Source organism: Coturnix japonica, chromosome 11 (assembly GCF_054131305.1).
Source record: "Coturnix japonica strain WE chromosome 11, WE-NBRP24, whole genome shotgun sequence".
Classification (NCBI taxonomy): domain Eukaryota; kingdom Metazoa; phylum Chordata; class Aves; order Galliformes; family Phasianidae; genus Coturnix; species Coturnix japonica.
Window position 1 is genome coordinate 27435539 of NC_140673.1, and position 14273 is coordinate 27449811.

General features: G+C 41.4%; 1 protein-coding gene across 1 annotated transcript in view; it reads left to right on the plus strand.

Annotated features, from left to right (window-relative positions):
• Positions 1-14273, plus strand: part of CACHD1 (cache domain containing 1) — a 79742-nt gene that overhangs the window by 48805 nt on the left and 16664 nt on the right. Inside the window, 9 exon segments of the mRNA XM_015870815.3 lie at positions 1385-1511; positions 3641-3785; positions 5042-5258; positions 7827-7976; positions 8944-9177; positions 10732-10881; positions 11456-11579; positions 12214-12331; positions 13004-13172. Coding sequence (XP_015726301.3) covers positions 1385-1511; positions 3641-3785; positions 5042-5258; positions 7827-7976; positions 8944-9177; positions 10732-10881; positions 11456-11579; positions 12214-12331; positions 13004-13172 — 1434 coding nt within the window.

The following is a 14273-nucleotide window of genomic DNA, read 5'->3' on the forward strand; positions in this document are numbered from 1 at the left end:
CTAAAAGTCCTTTTTGCCTTCTTAGATATTTATAATTAGAGAGAACAACGATTCAAATGCTCTCATGCTAATACTCCCCAACTGCTTCTGGCTGCAGCAGTTTGGGGTCAGCTGGTGCCTCATGGTGGTGGAGGGGCAGTGGCTTTGCAGCACTTTGGTGCTGCTGGGCACGTGTATCCCCAGGCTGTGCCCCCAGTTAAGGGTACCACTGAGATCTTTGCATTTAGGCTTAGATTTTGCCTTCCTCCAAGCACTGTGATATTGAGGCTGGGCCTTGATTTAGTGCTGATGTTCAGTTTAGAAGTGAACTAATTATTACATGTAGTCAGTAGCACTGAACAGTTTGTAATTTGTATGACAGTAGGGAGATGGGTAGGTGATTATACTTGCCAGAATGACTGGAAGAGTTTGGGACCAAGTTGGATGGGGCTCTTGGCAGCCTGGGCTGGTATTAAATGTGGAGGTTTGTGGACTGCAGTGGGAGGATTGGAGCTTCATAATCCTTGGGTTCCTTTCCAACCCAGGCCATTCTGTGAAGTTCTTGAGAAAAGCAGTGCATGCTCTTAAGCATCACAGGGCTGATGTTACCTCTGCTCAGGGCAGAGAGAAATGAGATCAGACATCTGTGTGGGAATTGGATGCCATGTTCTTCTGTTCCTTCCTTGGTTCTCTTCCTCATCTTATCAGGCAGCAACTTCTTCAAAGCAGGGATTGCTCAAAGTGGCTGTGGCTGTCACTGGGACTGGTGGGCACTGTGGAAATACAAACAGCTGCAGCAGAAGGGGGGGAACAAAGATAGTGGTTTTTACAGGGTAATTGCTCTGAGCTGAATGTTGGGAGATCATCGTGGCTGCAGACAGTCTGGGAAACTTGAGAAAGTGCTAAACTGCTGTGGATGTGAACTGAAACCATAGGCTGCTCCGGTATTTTGTTGTAGGGGGATACGGCTGAGGTTTGAGATGTGCTCTGCAGAGATTTCCAACCCCAACATTGGGGTGTCCGATAAATAATGAGATCAAGGAGATGAAGCTGTCTGGGTTATTTTGGGTCTCCCTCCAAAGAGGAATACTAAAAGCAAGATGCTCAATAGAAGGCGCAGAACTGTACATCACATGCTTCATGTAGACATGTTTTTTAACAGATGCCAGAATAGGTAATATTAATGGACGAGGTTACAGAGGTCTAAGCAGCAAAACCTATTTTATATTCTGGGATTTCCTCAATGTAATAAACATACAGTTTTTTTTTTAGCAGTGTGGGTTTTTTTAACAGTTTTTTTTTTGTTGTTGCTTAAATCTTTTTTAAAGCTCTATTGTGTTTATCATTGTGTGTGTATATATGTCACCTCCATTTGTAACCCCACTTTTTCCTGTCCAACTTTCAGTTCTTGCTGATAATCTGAAGTCAAACCCTGGGATTAAATGGCAATATTTCAGCTCAGAAGAAGGCATTTTCACCGTCTTCCCAGCCCACAAGTTCCGGTGCAAAGGCAGCTACGAGCACCGCAGCAGGTATGATGTGACCCCTCCACTTTAATGGGCACAGCACTAGGACTGCATCCCTCAAACAGCTTCCAGTGTTTTGCTTTTCCAAGCCAACAGCTTTCATGAGCAACCTCTATTGGAGTACCCCAGGTTTTCTTAGGTTTGTTTTTCATTTTTAAGAAACTGAAGTAAAATAAAATTGTGTAGAGATTCCTCAGGTCTCCCAAATCAAACAGATTGTAAGTATCAGTCATCTGTAAACTGTTGGTCAGCCCACGGGCAAGATTTGATTTGTATTTGGCTCATGGTTGGTCCCTATTAACAAAGTAATAGGCACATACTGTACTGATTGGGCAGGCACATTGCTTTGGGAAGGGGTGCTGGAAGGGTGACAGCCTGGAAGGGCTGTGGGCAGGAGCACTTCTGCAGCCTGCACCATCACGGGCAGCTGGGAAGCAGCAATAGAGAACGTTTTCTGTTTCTACTCAGAAAATTGTAGGAAAAAAGGATTGAGTGGTGACGTGGTTTTCCTGCTCGGGGTAATAACCTGCCTACTCTGTAGGCATGCAGCAAAGCGGTTGTGGTTTGCTATTTCTTCCCCGGCCTTTGCTGCCAATATTATGCATACGGATCAAGTGGATTTTTCTGAGAAAGTCAGGAGAGAAAGCTTTAGTCACTGTAAGGTCACACATTAGTTAATTGTACCAGTTAATCAGTCTATGCGAGGGAAGCATTAACCCGTTCAAGTACATTTCCACACAGCTGAATGCACAGAGAGCAAGCAGTGCTTGGGTCAGCTGACAGTGTTGAGCAACCAGATGTTTACAGGTGCTGTCTTCTGCATATCATCAAAGCTTGGAGCTTGGGCTTGATTAAGTTTGCCTTGGTCTTGGAAAGGTGTGACATGAGGACATGAGAGCTGGGAATACCCAAGTCTCTGTCAGAATTTTGATGCTAAACCCATTGGTGATTTCATACAAGTCACCTAATTGTGGACTTAATTTCTCCATTAATTAATGAGAATATATATATATATATTCTTTTTGCTAGCATTTACCTTAGAGCATAGTTTGGACAGATTAGTTAGTTAATGCTGAGTGCTTTGAAGATCAAACATGCTATTTAAGTTCTGGGTATTAGGACCAGTGCAGAGCTGCAGGCTGTTCTGCGATTTAGAACTGATTTGTGCCAGCTATTTGCTGCAGTGCCTTGTCTAAAACCTTCTGCATTTCCTTGACTGTTGATAAGATTCCAGTGTCTTTGACATAATAACAGCAGTGCCCGGAGCACTTGACTGTGCGTAGTTTTGTGTCTAGGCTAGAAAGGGAAGAGAGTTCTGTCTTCTTTTCCTCTCTCTTCTCGGTGAAGTTCCTCTTAATTTGTTCCATGTTGAAACCTTGGCAATAGAGCTTGTGAAATCTTTCACACATACCTCACAGTACTGGACTACATCTGAGCATCGCTTCACTGCAACTGTGGTTTTTGATGTTAGCACAAATAGAGGCACGCAGCACTGAGAGCCCTGACCAGGGGTGAGGCAGATGGATCCATGCAGTTCAGACTGCAGAGGCCTGAGGGGTTGTGGAGCATAACCTGTGTGAAACCCTCCAAGGCACAAAGAGAAAACCCTTACTTGGCCAGAAGCCTTCTCTTATTAAAATAAACCAAGCTCCCTATGCTAATACAGTTCTACATGGGCACACAGGTTTTTACTTGTTACATTACCAACAAATACCAACCATTGCGCTCACTTTCTAATGTGAGTAATATTCCTGGCACCCAGTGTTGATCATGAAGCAGTTCTTGCTTGCCGTGCTTAGTCCAAAGCCTGGTGTAAGTTCTGCAAACAGGAGTCCCAGATATGCTGCTGCTTTAGCAAAGCTGTTTATCTCTAGCTGAAAGCAGCTGCTGTGATGCAGGGAGAAGGATCTGACACCAGGCTTGGGTTAAAAGCAAAAGAGAGTGGGAATGAGGGTCCTTTGTATGGGTTCAGGTCCTCTGCTGGTCTTGTATGAAACTTTCATAACATTCAAAATTCCTTTTGCATTTTATTGTTTCTTCGTGGGGGTGTTTTTGTTTTCAGTTCTATTTTACTTACAAGCACTTTAGTGGGAACGATGAGTCATGCCGTTGGTTTGCATTCCATTCTCCTTCAGGCCTGTCTATGTTTCTACTGTTCGACCTCAATCCAAGCATATTGTTGTCATTGTGGACCATGGAGCTTCAGTCACAGAAACACAGCTTCAGATTGCCAAAGATGCCGCTCAGGTCATTCTGAGCTCTATAGATGAACACGATAAGGTGAGCTCTCTGTATGCAATGACTGTGTTTTCTTTGGGTTTTTTTTTTTTTTGGAACTATGCTTGGTATCTTCAACCCAGGCAGTATGTTTTAGCTTGTGGTCCATGGGCTCATGGGGATCTGTGGTCTGCCTCTAGTGAGTGAAGAAGAATCATAGACTTGAGCTTGTGTTCAGAAACCTGTGTTACTATGTTGGAAGCATATAGGCATCTTGAGGCTGAAAAAAGTGAAAACCACTCATCTAAGGCAAAATCTTGTTTCTGAGTAATCCTTAAATGCTCATTTGTCTTGGCACAGACTTTAGGCACTGGTCAGCAGTGCGATACAGTGTGAGATTAGAAGAACCACACTCTGAGCTTGATGGCTTCTGAAGTATGAGATTGCTTTGAATAACTCATTTTTACCTCCGTGCCTGTCTTCTTGCATGGAAGAAATGGAAAAGATTTATTCTGCTGTTAAACAAGAGTCAAACATATGTTACAATGTTTGGAAGATACCCCAAAAATGCTTATAGTTCAGCAGAATTAATACTATTTAAATGTAAGTGTCAAACATACTTGTCTGAATATAGACTTGTAGTGTAGAAAATGAATTTGAGAGAGAGATTACTTGGTCAGTAGTTCAGTGGTTATGAAACCTGTTATACGAGTAAATAATTACTGCTTTATTCTATGACTTTCTTGCATCAGTCATAATATAAAACAGGGTATGCCACTCGCTTAATAAGACCGGTATGTTGAATGTATATTAATGCAAATGCTGCCACTACATGCCGTAACTTATTTACAGAATTAAAATTGATGGTAGATTTGGCTTGCTTTGATTGAAACATTAAAACACCGTAACGCTGCTCCTGTGAAAACTTCCTAGGGGGTTTTCTTTTCCCATTTTCTGTGCGCCCTCCACTCCTGTGAAGGAGCCCAAGGATTTGCTGGAAATGCTGCTGGCTGATTTTGTGCTCAGATATCCCCAGTCCACTGAGGTTTCTGCCCAGCACACTGTAGCAGCTATTATGTGTGAGCAGTGTGAAGCTGACTTCAGCTGAGAAACAAAGACCGAAGTCTCTTTTTCTAGAAACCGCCATAAGTCTAATCCTTTTCAAATCTGATGGATTTATGCCTCAAGCATTTATTTCTTAACAATTGAATTTTAAATCCACAGAATCTCTTCAGTTGGCTTATCATTGTGTTTTCTATATTGGTTCATAAAGAATTATAATTGCTAAGATAATCCAATATAGTTTCTTCTCTTTCAAGATCTCTGTGTTAACCGTGGCAGACACAGTAAGAACCTGCTCTCTGGATCAGTGCTATAAGACGTTTCTGTCTCCTGCCACTAGTGAGACAAAAAGGAAGATGTCCACCTTCGTTAGCAGTATAAAGTCATCTGACAGCCCCACGCAGCATGCAATAGGATTTCAAAAGGCTTTCCAGTTGATACGAAATACAAACAATGGCACAAAACTCCAAGGAAGTAAGTCTCTTCTGTAATCCTCTTTTTAACTTCAGCTTCTCGCTTTGACAGAAGCCAAAGGAATATAGTGTCTCGAATGACCCAAAATTAAGAAAAGCTCATGTTTTTATTAAATGGCATTTACTTGAGCCAAAATCTGTGCAGGTGGCTGTGGAATGGGGCAATTCCCTTTCTGTTTATTCTACTTGCTGATCTTCCTTTCTTTTGAACTATAATATGAAATTGTAGGAGTCATCTGCCAGTAGCTGAGTTATTCGCTGGAGATGTGCAAAGGGATCCTTTAAATGAAAATGGCTGTTGCTGCAGGGTCATTGGCTAAAATGCACCTGTAGGGGTAACTCCATTACTGGAATCCTGGGAAAACCATCCTTACTTCTTAGCGGTAAGGATTTCTTAGAGAAAGCCAATTATGGGTGGTATTTTATGGGATCTGAGCTTTGCTGGGTACATTTTCCTTCATCTAAGAATATCATTCTGAATTTTGGTGTACGCATTATGAGGATGTGGTGAAAGATGTGGAAAAGATGGACATGAAATGGAGCAGCATGTTTTTTGCTTGCCGGGAAGCAGAGGAAAGCAAGGTCTCAAAGTTCTGGAGCCCAATAACACTGGCAGTGTAGTGGCAGGATGGAGAGAAAGCAGGCTGATCTTTATCATTTCAGTCACTTCATGTGTGTAATACAGATCCCATAGTTTGATGCTGTGCCTGCTGGGATGGTTGTAAATTTGTCATTGTCCTTTAGGGCCCCAGCTCAAGCTGCTGCACAGAATATAAGAGAGTTAAAAAGAAAAGCCCAGGAATTAAAGCGCTCTTGGAAGACAGAGGGAATGCGCTTCTATTTCAGGTCCCATTCCCTCAGTTTATAATACAGTGTTTTTGCTATTAAAGGTTTATTCAACTTCTGAGCTTTAGGCCACAGATAAAAGTGAAATGTTTATCTGTCTGTACATTGCTTAGCTGAAAGACAGGGCTGTCAGGGGCAGGTTTTTGCCATCCTCTGGCAAAATGATGAAAGGGGTGCGACTTTCTAGAGGGGGAAAAAATCCATTGCTGCTGAAGCTGGCTGGGATAAGACTTGTTAGTCATGGGTGGTTATTCCAAGAACGTTGGCTGTGCAGTCTTACAACATCCTCCTACGTACCTTTTCTGTTTGGCATTGTGTGTTAGGATTAGAAGGTTTTGGTGTATTCTTAACTGATGTGGGAACAAAAACCAACACATTTTGTCCAGGTTTCATGTAGAGCAATTATATGGGGGCGCGAGTATGTGAAGTTAAAATACAAGGCAAACAGCTTTGTGTTTTCTCTTCAGATTGAAGGATTCTGAAGATCCAACGTGTGTGTATCAAGCTTCAGAATGCACAGAGCGAGGCACAATAGATTGCAGAAGAGGATGTGAATAAAGCATAACTTATTTTCTTAGGAGTAATCTTTTCATCTTTTTTTTTTTTTTTTATCTTTTAAGCAAACAAGTCGAAAAAAGAATTATTCATGTTACTGTTAATTTTCTCACATCCTGTTCCCAGAGAACAATGTGTGGGTGTGTCAGGGAAGCTGTAGAGATACAGCCTTGCTCCTGGATTTGCATTGGAAAGCTTAGAAGGGAACTACTGGGATATGAGGGAGGAATCGTGCTGCTGATCACGTCAGGATTTCCTGCTTTATGCCAGTTCCTACTGCAGTCCTGTTCAGGAGACCCTTATCCCTATCTGTAAGAAAATGCTCTGCCTCTGAGAGCCAGAGTTCCTTGAAAACTCTGGGTAAATGGGTGGTGTGTCTGGATCTGTATGAAATTGCAGCATTCCTCCTCATACTTGTTTGTGTCGAGATCTAATTCTGGTTGAAATGTTTCAAGTCACGAGGAAAAAATGTACAGATTGAAGCATTTGTGGCATTCATACCTATTTAGGAATAAGAAGTTCAATAGGAGGTGGGCCAGCAGAGTTGGTATATAACCATCTGACATCGTGTGCTTTGGATTATGTGGTGTTGCACGATCCCTGCGAGTGCCTTAATTATACACATAAAACTTCTAATGCAGAGATATAACACGATGAAATCAGATTGTGTCTAAGCAGAGATTTGAATTTGCATGTTCAGAGTCTTGGAGGCCATTGGTGTAAAACAAACTCAGCTTGAAAAGCGTGTTTGGCAACATGCGAGGTGAGCAGTGCAGGAGGGCTGTGCATTGTGGTGTGTTTCTTAGGTGCTGCTCTTCAACCTACAACACAGGAAGAAGTAAGGTGCCTTTCAGCTCTGCCTGCTCATCTCCAGTGCACCACAATGTGTCGGTGGGGTCTGCTCTGCCAAACCCATCAGCATGGCTGCTGTCAGGCAGGCAGCGGGTTGAGTGGATGGTTGTTACATGCCATGAATGGAAGTTTAATGGCAAAAGAAATAATTCTTAAGGCTCTGCTATGTTCATCCACTGTGGATTGCTCAGAATCTTACAGATGAAGCTATTGCTGTGTATGTTTGTCTGTAAGCAGATGGAAGAAATCTTACTGCAGTCCTTTCCCAAGTTAAAGATCTAATGCAATTTCTATTATGTTTGTAATTCTTTTTTAGATACCGATATGGTCATAATTTCTCTCTCTGCTGGGATCACATCAAAAGATTCCTCAGAAGATGATAAAAAGGCAACTCTGCGTGTCATCAATGAAGAAAACAGTTTTCTCAATAACTCAGTAATGATTCTCACTTACGCTCTTATGAACGGTGAGAAATGCTCTCCTTCCAATGGATGCAAATTCCCTTTTGTAGCACAGCCAGTTTATTAAGCTCATCCCAGTGTAATTCCACGCCCTTTTGGGAGCAGTTTCTTAATTGATTTTGGCCCATGTAATCCAGAGGCTGTATCCAGATGTTGTCTCTTTCATGTATAAAACCCTGTGCTACTATGTGCTTGTATATCATAGTGCAGCTGCTCAGCATATGAAACACTGTTGCCTAAAATGTCTAACCTCAACCAGACTGATTAATGTTCGATAACTATTGCAACTGTAAACCTTCCTGGGATTGCCAGTGTTTCTCGCTCGTACACTTGAATTGCATCTCAGTCATTAGCCACTGAGCATGAATGTAACATCAGTTAAGCTGAAGTGCTTTGATAACTTGGGTCCTAACTTAAGAGTGAAGTTAAATATGAAGATAACTAAGTCAAGTTTCCTGTGTTTTTCCAACAAAGCTTGAAGTAAGAATGCTATACGTTGTATTACTGAAAAGTGCACAGACTCCAGCCAAGGAAACTAATGCTAAAGCTAATATATCATTTAAGTGTAAGTTTAAATACTCATTTGAGTTCTAATATGTACAGAAGTCTTTGGTTTGCCTGCAGGAGTTGAGCCTGTGACTTATGTAAAGTGGGAGGCTTTAATATTTAAGCTAAAGAACAAAGCCTGTTATCTCTATGGGCATATGATATGTTCCTGGTCCTTTCTGCAGACCAGCCATCAGTGGAGAACAAAGAGCTGTCCTGTGGATTTATAGGTCACACAAGTCTTCGTTAAAAAGGTCTTTGTTTAAAGTGGTGGTGTGAGCAGCATGATGAATTTGTGCATGGGGTGTATGAGAGACAACCTTATTACCTTTTGTACTTGCTAATTACTTGTATTTGTGGTACTACAGAATAAGATACGGAAGCCTTGATGGTAAGTAAGCTTTTATCCTCTCGTTTCTGTTTCAGAGGGAGTGACGGGTTTGAAAGAACTGGCCTTCCTCCGAGACCTGGCAGAGCAGAACTCAGTGAAGTACGGCGTTCCAGATCGATCAACCCTGCCTGTGATCAAGGGCAGCATGATGGTCCTAAACCAGCTGAGTAACCTGGAAACTACTGTCGGCCGCTTCTATACAAACCTCCCCAACCGAATGATTGATGAGGCGGTCTTCAGTCTGCCTTTCTCAGATGAAATGGGAGATGGTAAATATTTACATTGAATTCGGGTATAGAAATCAAAGCGAGATTATTGTATGCTGTCAAAAATATGCTATTAGTTTCAGTGGAGTTGGGCTGCACTAAGCACTGGGTGGAACAGGAAGCCAGGCTGGTAGCAAGGCCCAAATGGAATTTAGTGGATACTTTTTGGTGTCTTAGTGTCAGTTTTTCCCTAGACTGTGACTGCATCCAGAATACCTTCATACAGCAGATGGCTGTAGTCTGGTTCTCCCTCAAGTGTTTAATTCACATTGACATGGTGGAAGGCGCATGAATCTGCCCTTTTACCTTAAAACTTGATGCCACTTTAATAAACTGTATGTTCAGCTTTACCTAATCTCACTGCCACAACCAGATGAGGCACTCGAGGTTCTTGGTATCAGTGGGTGTCAATGATGGATACCAGTGGTGTCTATCTAGATAAGTGATGGGTATCACTTGAAGGGTCACTGCTTCAGGGTTTAGCCCTGCTTGGTCTTGGAAGCTCACCTGACATTTCTCTAGGGCAGTTCTGAAAAGAGATGTGAAAAACATCACCGTGGTGCTGGGGATTACTTTGGTGGTTTCATATTGCTCTGACAATGTGAAAAGCTCTGTAATTGGTTCATGCAAGACTTTGCATGTTCTTAGTGTTGGCTGCAGTTCTGTGATTCTGTAATAGTTGGGGTTATGCTGAATGGTTTTCAAAGGCACTTGAGTTTAGATTGGGTGTTTAGTCCCTAACCAAATGTAAGGCTATTCCAGAGTAAATCTCCTCTGAGTCAGAATGGTTGCAACTTGCTGTGTCTCCTAACATCAGCTTTCTCTCGCAAAGCCACATCCAAACATAATGGAAAATTTGAGCAAGGGAAGGATTAGAAATGGTGCAATAGAGAAGGTTTGTCTTGCATTAGCTTCAAGTCTGCTTCAATATTTATTCATGCGGTATTTGTTAATTGCTGAGTTTCCAAACAGCAATGGCATAGAAAGTAAGAGAAGTAAGGTATTACCTGGAGTTCTTACCTCAGGCACAAGAGGAGCTTCTCAAACCATTGTGTAATTATGGGAATAATTCACAGTATGTTGGCTATGCTGGGTTTTAATTAAGCAGAAGAGGTGTGACATTGTGAATACACAATAGGTGAGCAATAATTTGTCTTTGTTGTTCCTTTATGATTATGAATCCTCCTTCTTACTTCTTCCTCTTTTTGTCGTTGTTTTTAAATGACAGCATTGAAGGAATGAAATAATGTCATGTGAATGCATTTCTTAGTATAAGAGATCAGTTTGGAGACTGACAAAAAAGCCCAAACCATGAAACATACTGTGTATTTTAGGAAGCTGATGGAATACCTCAGGGCACTATCAGAAACATGGAAAGCAAGTGGGAAGAGTGACTAAAACCAGCCAGACCCAACAGATAATCTGCATGGCTTCCCTGTAGAAACACCATCTTCATTCGTACTCCAGCATGGAATACTGTATAAAATTGGTCTAACATTTTGTTATTTTGTAATTATTTCTTATGTGATGTTTTTATGTTATTTGTCTCCTTCTAAGGCCTGATAATGACTGTAAGCAAACCGTGCTACTTTGGGAACCTGCTGTTAGGGATTGTTGGAGTGGATGTTAATCTTGCGTATATCTTGGAAGATGTCACCTATTACCAGGACTCATTGGGCTCCTACACGTTTCTCATTGATAATAAAGGTAATTTTTTTGGTTCAAATAATCTATTCCCACTGAGACCGTTAGCCATCAAAAGTACATACTTAATCCTCATGTATCTAAATTGTCTGTAAGTAATGAATGATAGTGTTCGCGAAAGGATTAATGGTGTGGTGTTCAGTTAGTTTTGCCTGAGAGCTGGCTAGAATCTATGGGCGGATTCATAATGTGAGATTTCTATATGGGAGTTTTGATGTGGAAATGCTTATTGCTGCTTTGATTGTACACTTGGAAAGCTTTACGTTTTCTGTGGTGTAGGGCAAAAGGCAGAGGAGATGCACACAAATGTTCAGCCGTTTTCCTTTGATCCCACATTGTTTTTATTGCTTGGCTCTATGAACTGCCCTCATTAGCAACTTAGGAAGTTCTTACTTTGCAACCTTTTTGATAATTCTGCTGTTTTGCTTGCTTCTGTTAACATGTACAAGTTAACCAGCACTTGTACTTAGTTACTGTATTTCTTTTCTTTCTTTCTTTTTTTTTTATCCTAAAAGTTTTCCACTTGTGCTCAGTTGTTTCAGAGCGTTCAGTGCATGTCCTTGTCTTTATTTTTCAGGGTACACTCTTATGCACCCATCCCTTACCAGGCCCTACCTGCTGTCTGAGCCACCACTCCACACGGATATTATACATTACGAGAACATTCCCAAATTTGAGCTGGTGCGGCAGAACATCCTCAGGTATGGAATCCAGGATGCAAGTCTGAGTGTTAACAGTTCTTTGGGCACCAGAAGTAGTTTTAGAGGAGCATTCAGAAAAAAATAACAAATGCAGAACAGTCCTGTTTGGGTTTTTTGCCTGCAGCTAAGGAAAGCAAGCTTTCCACAGCCAGCGTGGCAGGTAATCTTTCTAATCTCTCTTCCACATCAGGAGGACTGTCCAATGTTTGGTCTCAGTTCTTTATCCTTCATCTAATAGCAATTTTTGTTTTAGCTTTAGTGTTAAAACAGCTCCTCGCTTTGAGCCACCATCTTCCCTCTCTCACAATCAGGTTGCATTCAGTCGAGTCTTTCTTAATTTAAATTTAAGTTGACTCATCAGTCAATTTAACTGGATTGATGTTCCAGTATTAATGTTGGATCAAGCATTGGTGAGTGGTGATCATGTGCTGTATGAAGCCACAGAACAGAAACTGAAATGTGTTTTGCTGCAAGAGATTTTTCTCTAAGTGTGGTGATGGGCAAACGTCTTTTTGTTCGCTTAAGGCAGATAACAGCTGACCTCTTCAGAGCTTCCAGTATTTTTTATGAACATACTGTTCAGGAGCTTTCTTAGTGTGTAATGAAATGCTGGATGCTGTTTTTGCCACTATAGCATTCCCCTGGGCAGCCAGATCATTACGGTCCCTGTTAACTCCTCGCTGTCCTGGCATGTAAACAAACTGAGAGAAGTTGGGAAAGAAGCCTACAATGTCAGCTATGCCTGGAAAATGGTAAGTGCTTAACGTGACACTGTTGTGTGGTGCCACTAAGTTAACGTATAGAAGAGTATATGAATATATTGGATATAGCAAAGTACAACATGTTGCTATGGCCTTTGAGTTTTGAATGCATGTGAACACTAATTTTGACCCCGGGATGAAAAAAGAATGTAAAATTAAACATAATCCAGGTGAATTTTACCAGAAATAATTGGCTACATCTTTGTGTCAGCAAACTTAGGAGGGTACTTGTGGATCATTTCACAGCGTTAAGTTAAATACAGCCTTAAAGATTAAGCTGAGTAGTTGTAACAAATTAGATCTGTCACTGGATATCAGAAATTCACAGAGGAGGCTAATGTTATAATGCCACATTAAGTACCAAACACCTTTACTGAGCAGCTGGGCAGGTTTTGCCATTCTGTTGTACTACAGAGTACTTAAATATACACAAACGAATAAAACATCTGACCCATGCAGTACACAGTTAAGAATGACAAAATCTCTGCAGTTAAATTGTCAGTATTCCTTGTGATGGGAGTGCCAGTGTGAATTTGTCACCTGTGAAGCTAAACCCTGGCCTCTGTTAATGAATCTTCAGTAAGTATCTACAAAACAGTGTTAGAAATGATGGTTGATGAAACAACAAAATGAAGGTCTCAGTGACTTGCTCATGTTTTCCAGGTTCAGGACACATCCTTTATTCTGTGCGTTGTGGTGATACAACCAGAAATACCTGTGAAGCAGCTTAAGAATCTCAACACTGTCCCCAGCAGCAAGCTCCTGTATCACCGCCTGGATCTGCTGGGCCAGCCAAACGCCTGCCTGCACTTCAAGCAGCTGGCGACTTTAGGTAGAGCTCTCGTGCTTGTTTCTGTAGAGTGTGGCAGCAGACAGTCAGACTGTGCTCATAAAATGCTGGCAATATCGTCCTCTTGAGGGATGTTTTATTCCAGAGCTGATTCTCTTATCAGCCGTACCCACTGGTCTGTTCTCTCCATTGATCAGAGCTAACTTTCTCATTGGTGAGCACTGGAGTGGGTGAGTGCAATGGGGCTCAGGGAGGGGAGGTCACAGCACTGTCAGTCTTGATTGAGCTCCCAGAAAGTGGAGTGGGAAAGATATCTCACTACATTCTGTTCTCTTGGCTGCAAAATGGCTTATTGACATCATTCTATGATTAGTTCTGTGAATATATCCTAAGAACATAGGTTTATTTTTTTTATATATGTATAAAGTTGCAAGCATTTACACTTCAGAAAAAAGCCTCAGGTCAGTACATAAATCTGTGCTATTTTATAAGAAGTTCTGAATTAATTGCTTTTGTTTGTAGCAAAGCTTGAGGGTCTCACGGTGTGTTAGAGCCACAGTTGTAGTATTTTCTTATCTGTGTTGCAGTGCCACAAACAGCTAAATGGGATTAGACTGGAGGAGTAATGGGGGCATTTCCAAAGGAGACCCTACAGAAATTGCTTTGTCAGTTGTTTAAAACACAGGGTGTTGGTTTTTTTAGTTCTTTCTTTAATGTGCTGCCTATCTTGATTGCCTTATATCCAGAAAGATAAGTTATAAATAGAAAATAACCCAAAAACACAGTATTAAGCTGACAAGAGGAAAAACTTCATACAAAGCACCATGCAGTCATATCAGAATATTTGGTCTGGGAAGCAGATGAAGGCCTGTATCAGAAGTTCATAAGTGATGGCTGCAGTACACGTGGTTCCTGGATGTGTGGTGATGTGTTTTAGAGGAATGTGAATAAAAGCAGATCACTTACTCCAGCTATTGTTCTTTTTCCTATGGAGACCATTATGTACTGAGAAACTGGGGTCCATGGGTCAGATATTCAGAAAAGTTGTTCTTCTCAACCTTCATCATTTTCCTTTTAAAAAGTAAAAGCTTTCAGGTATTACATTTTCTGCTCAATGAACATTTACTTTCTGATCTGTTCTGA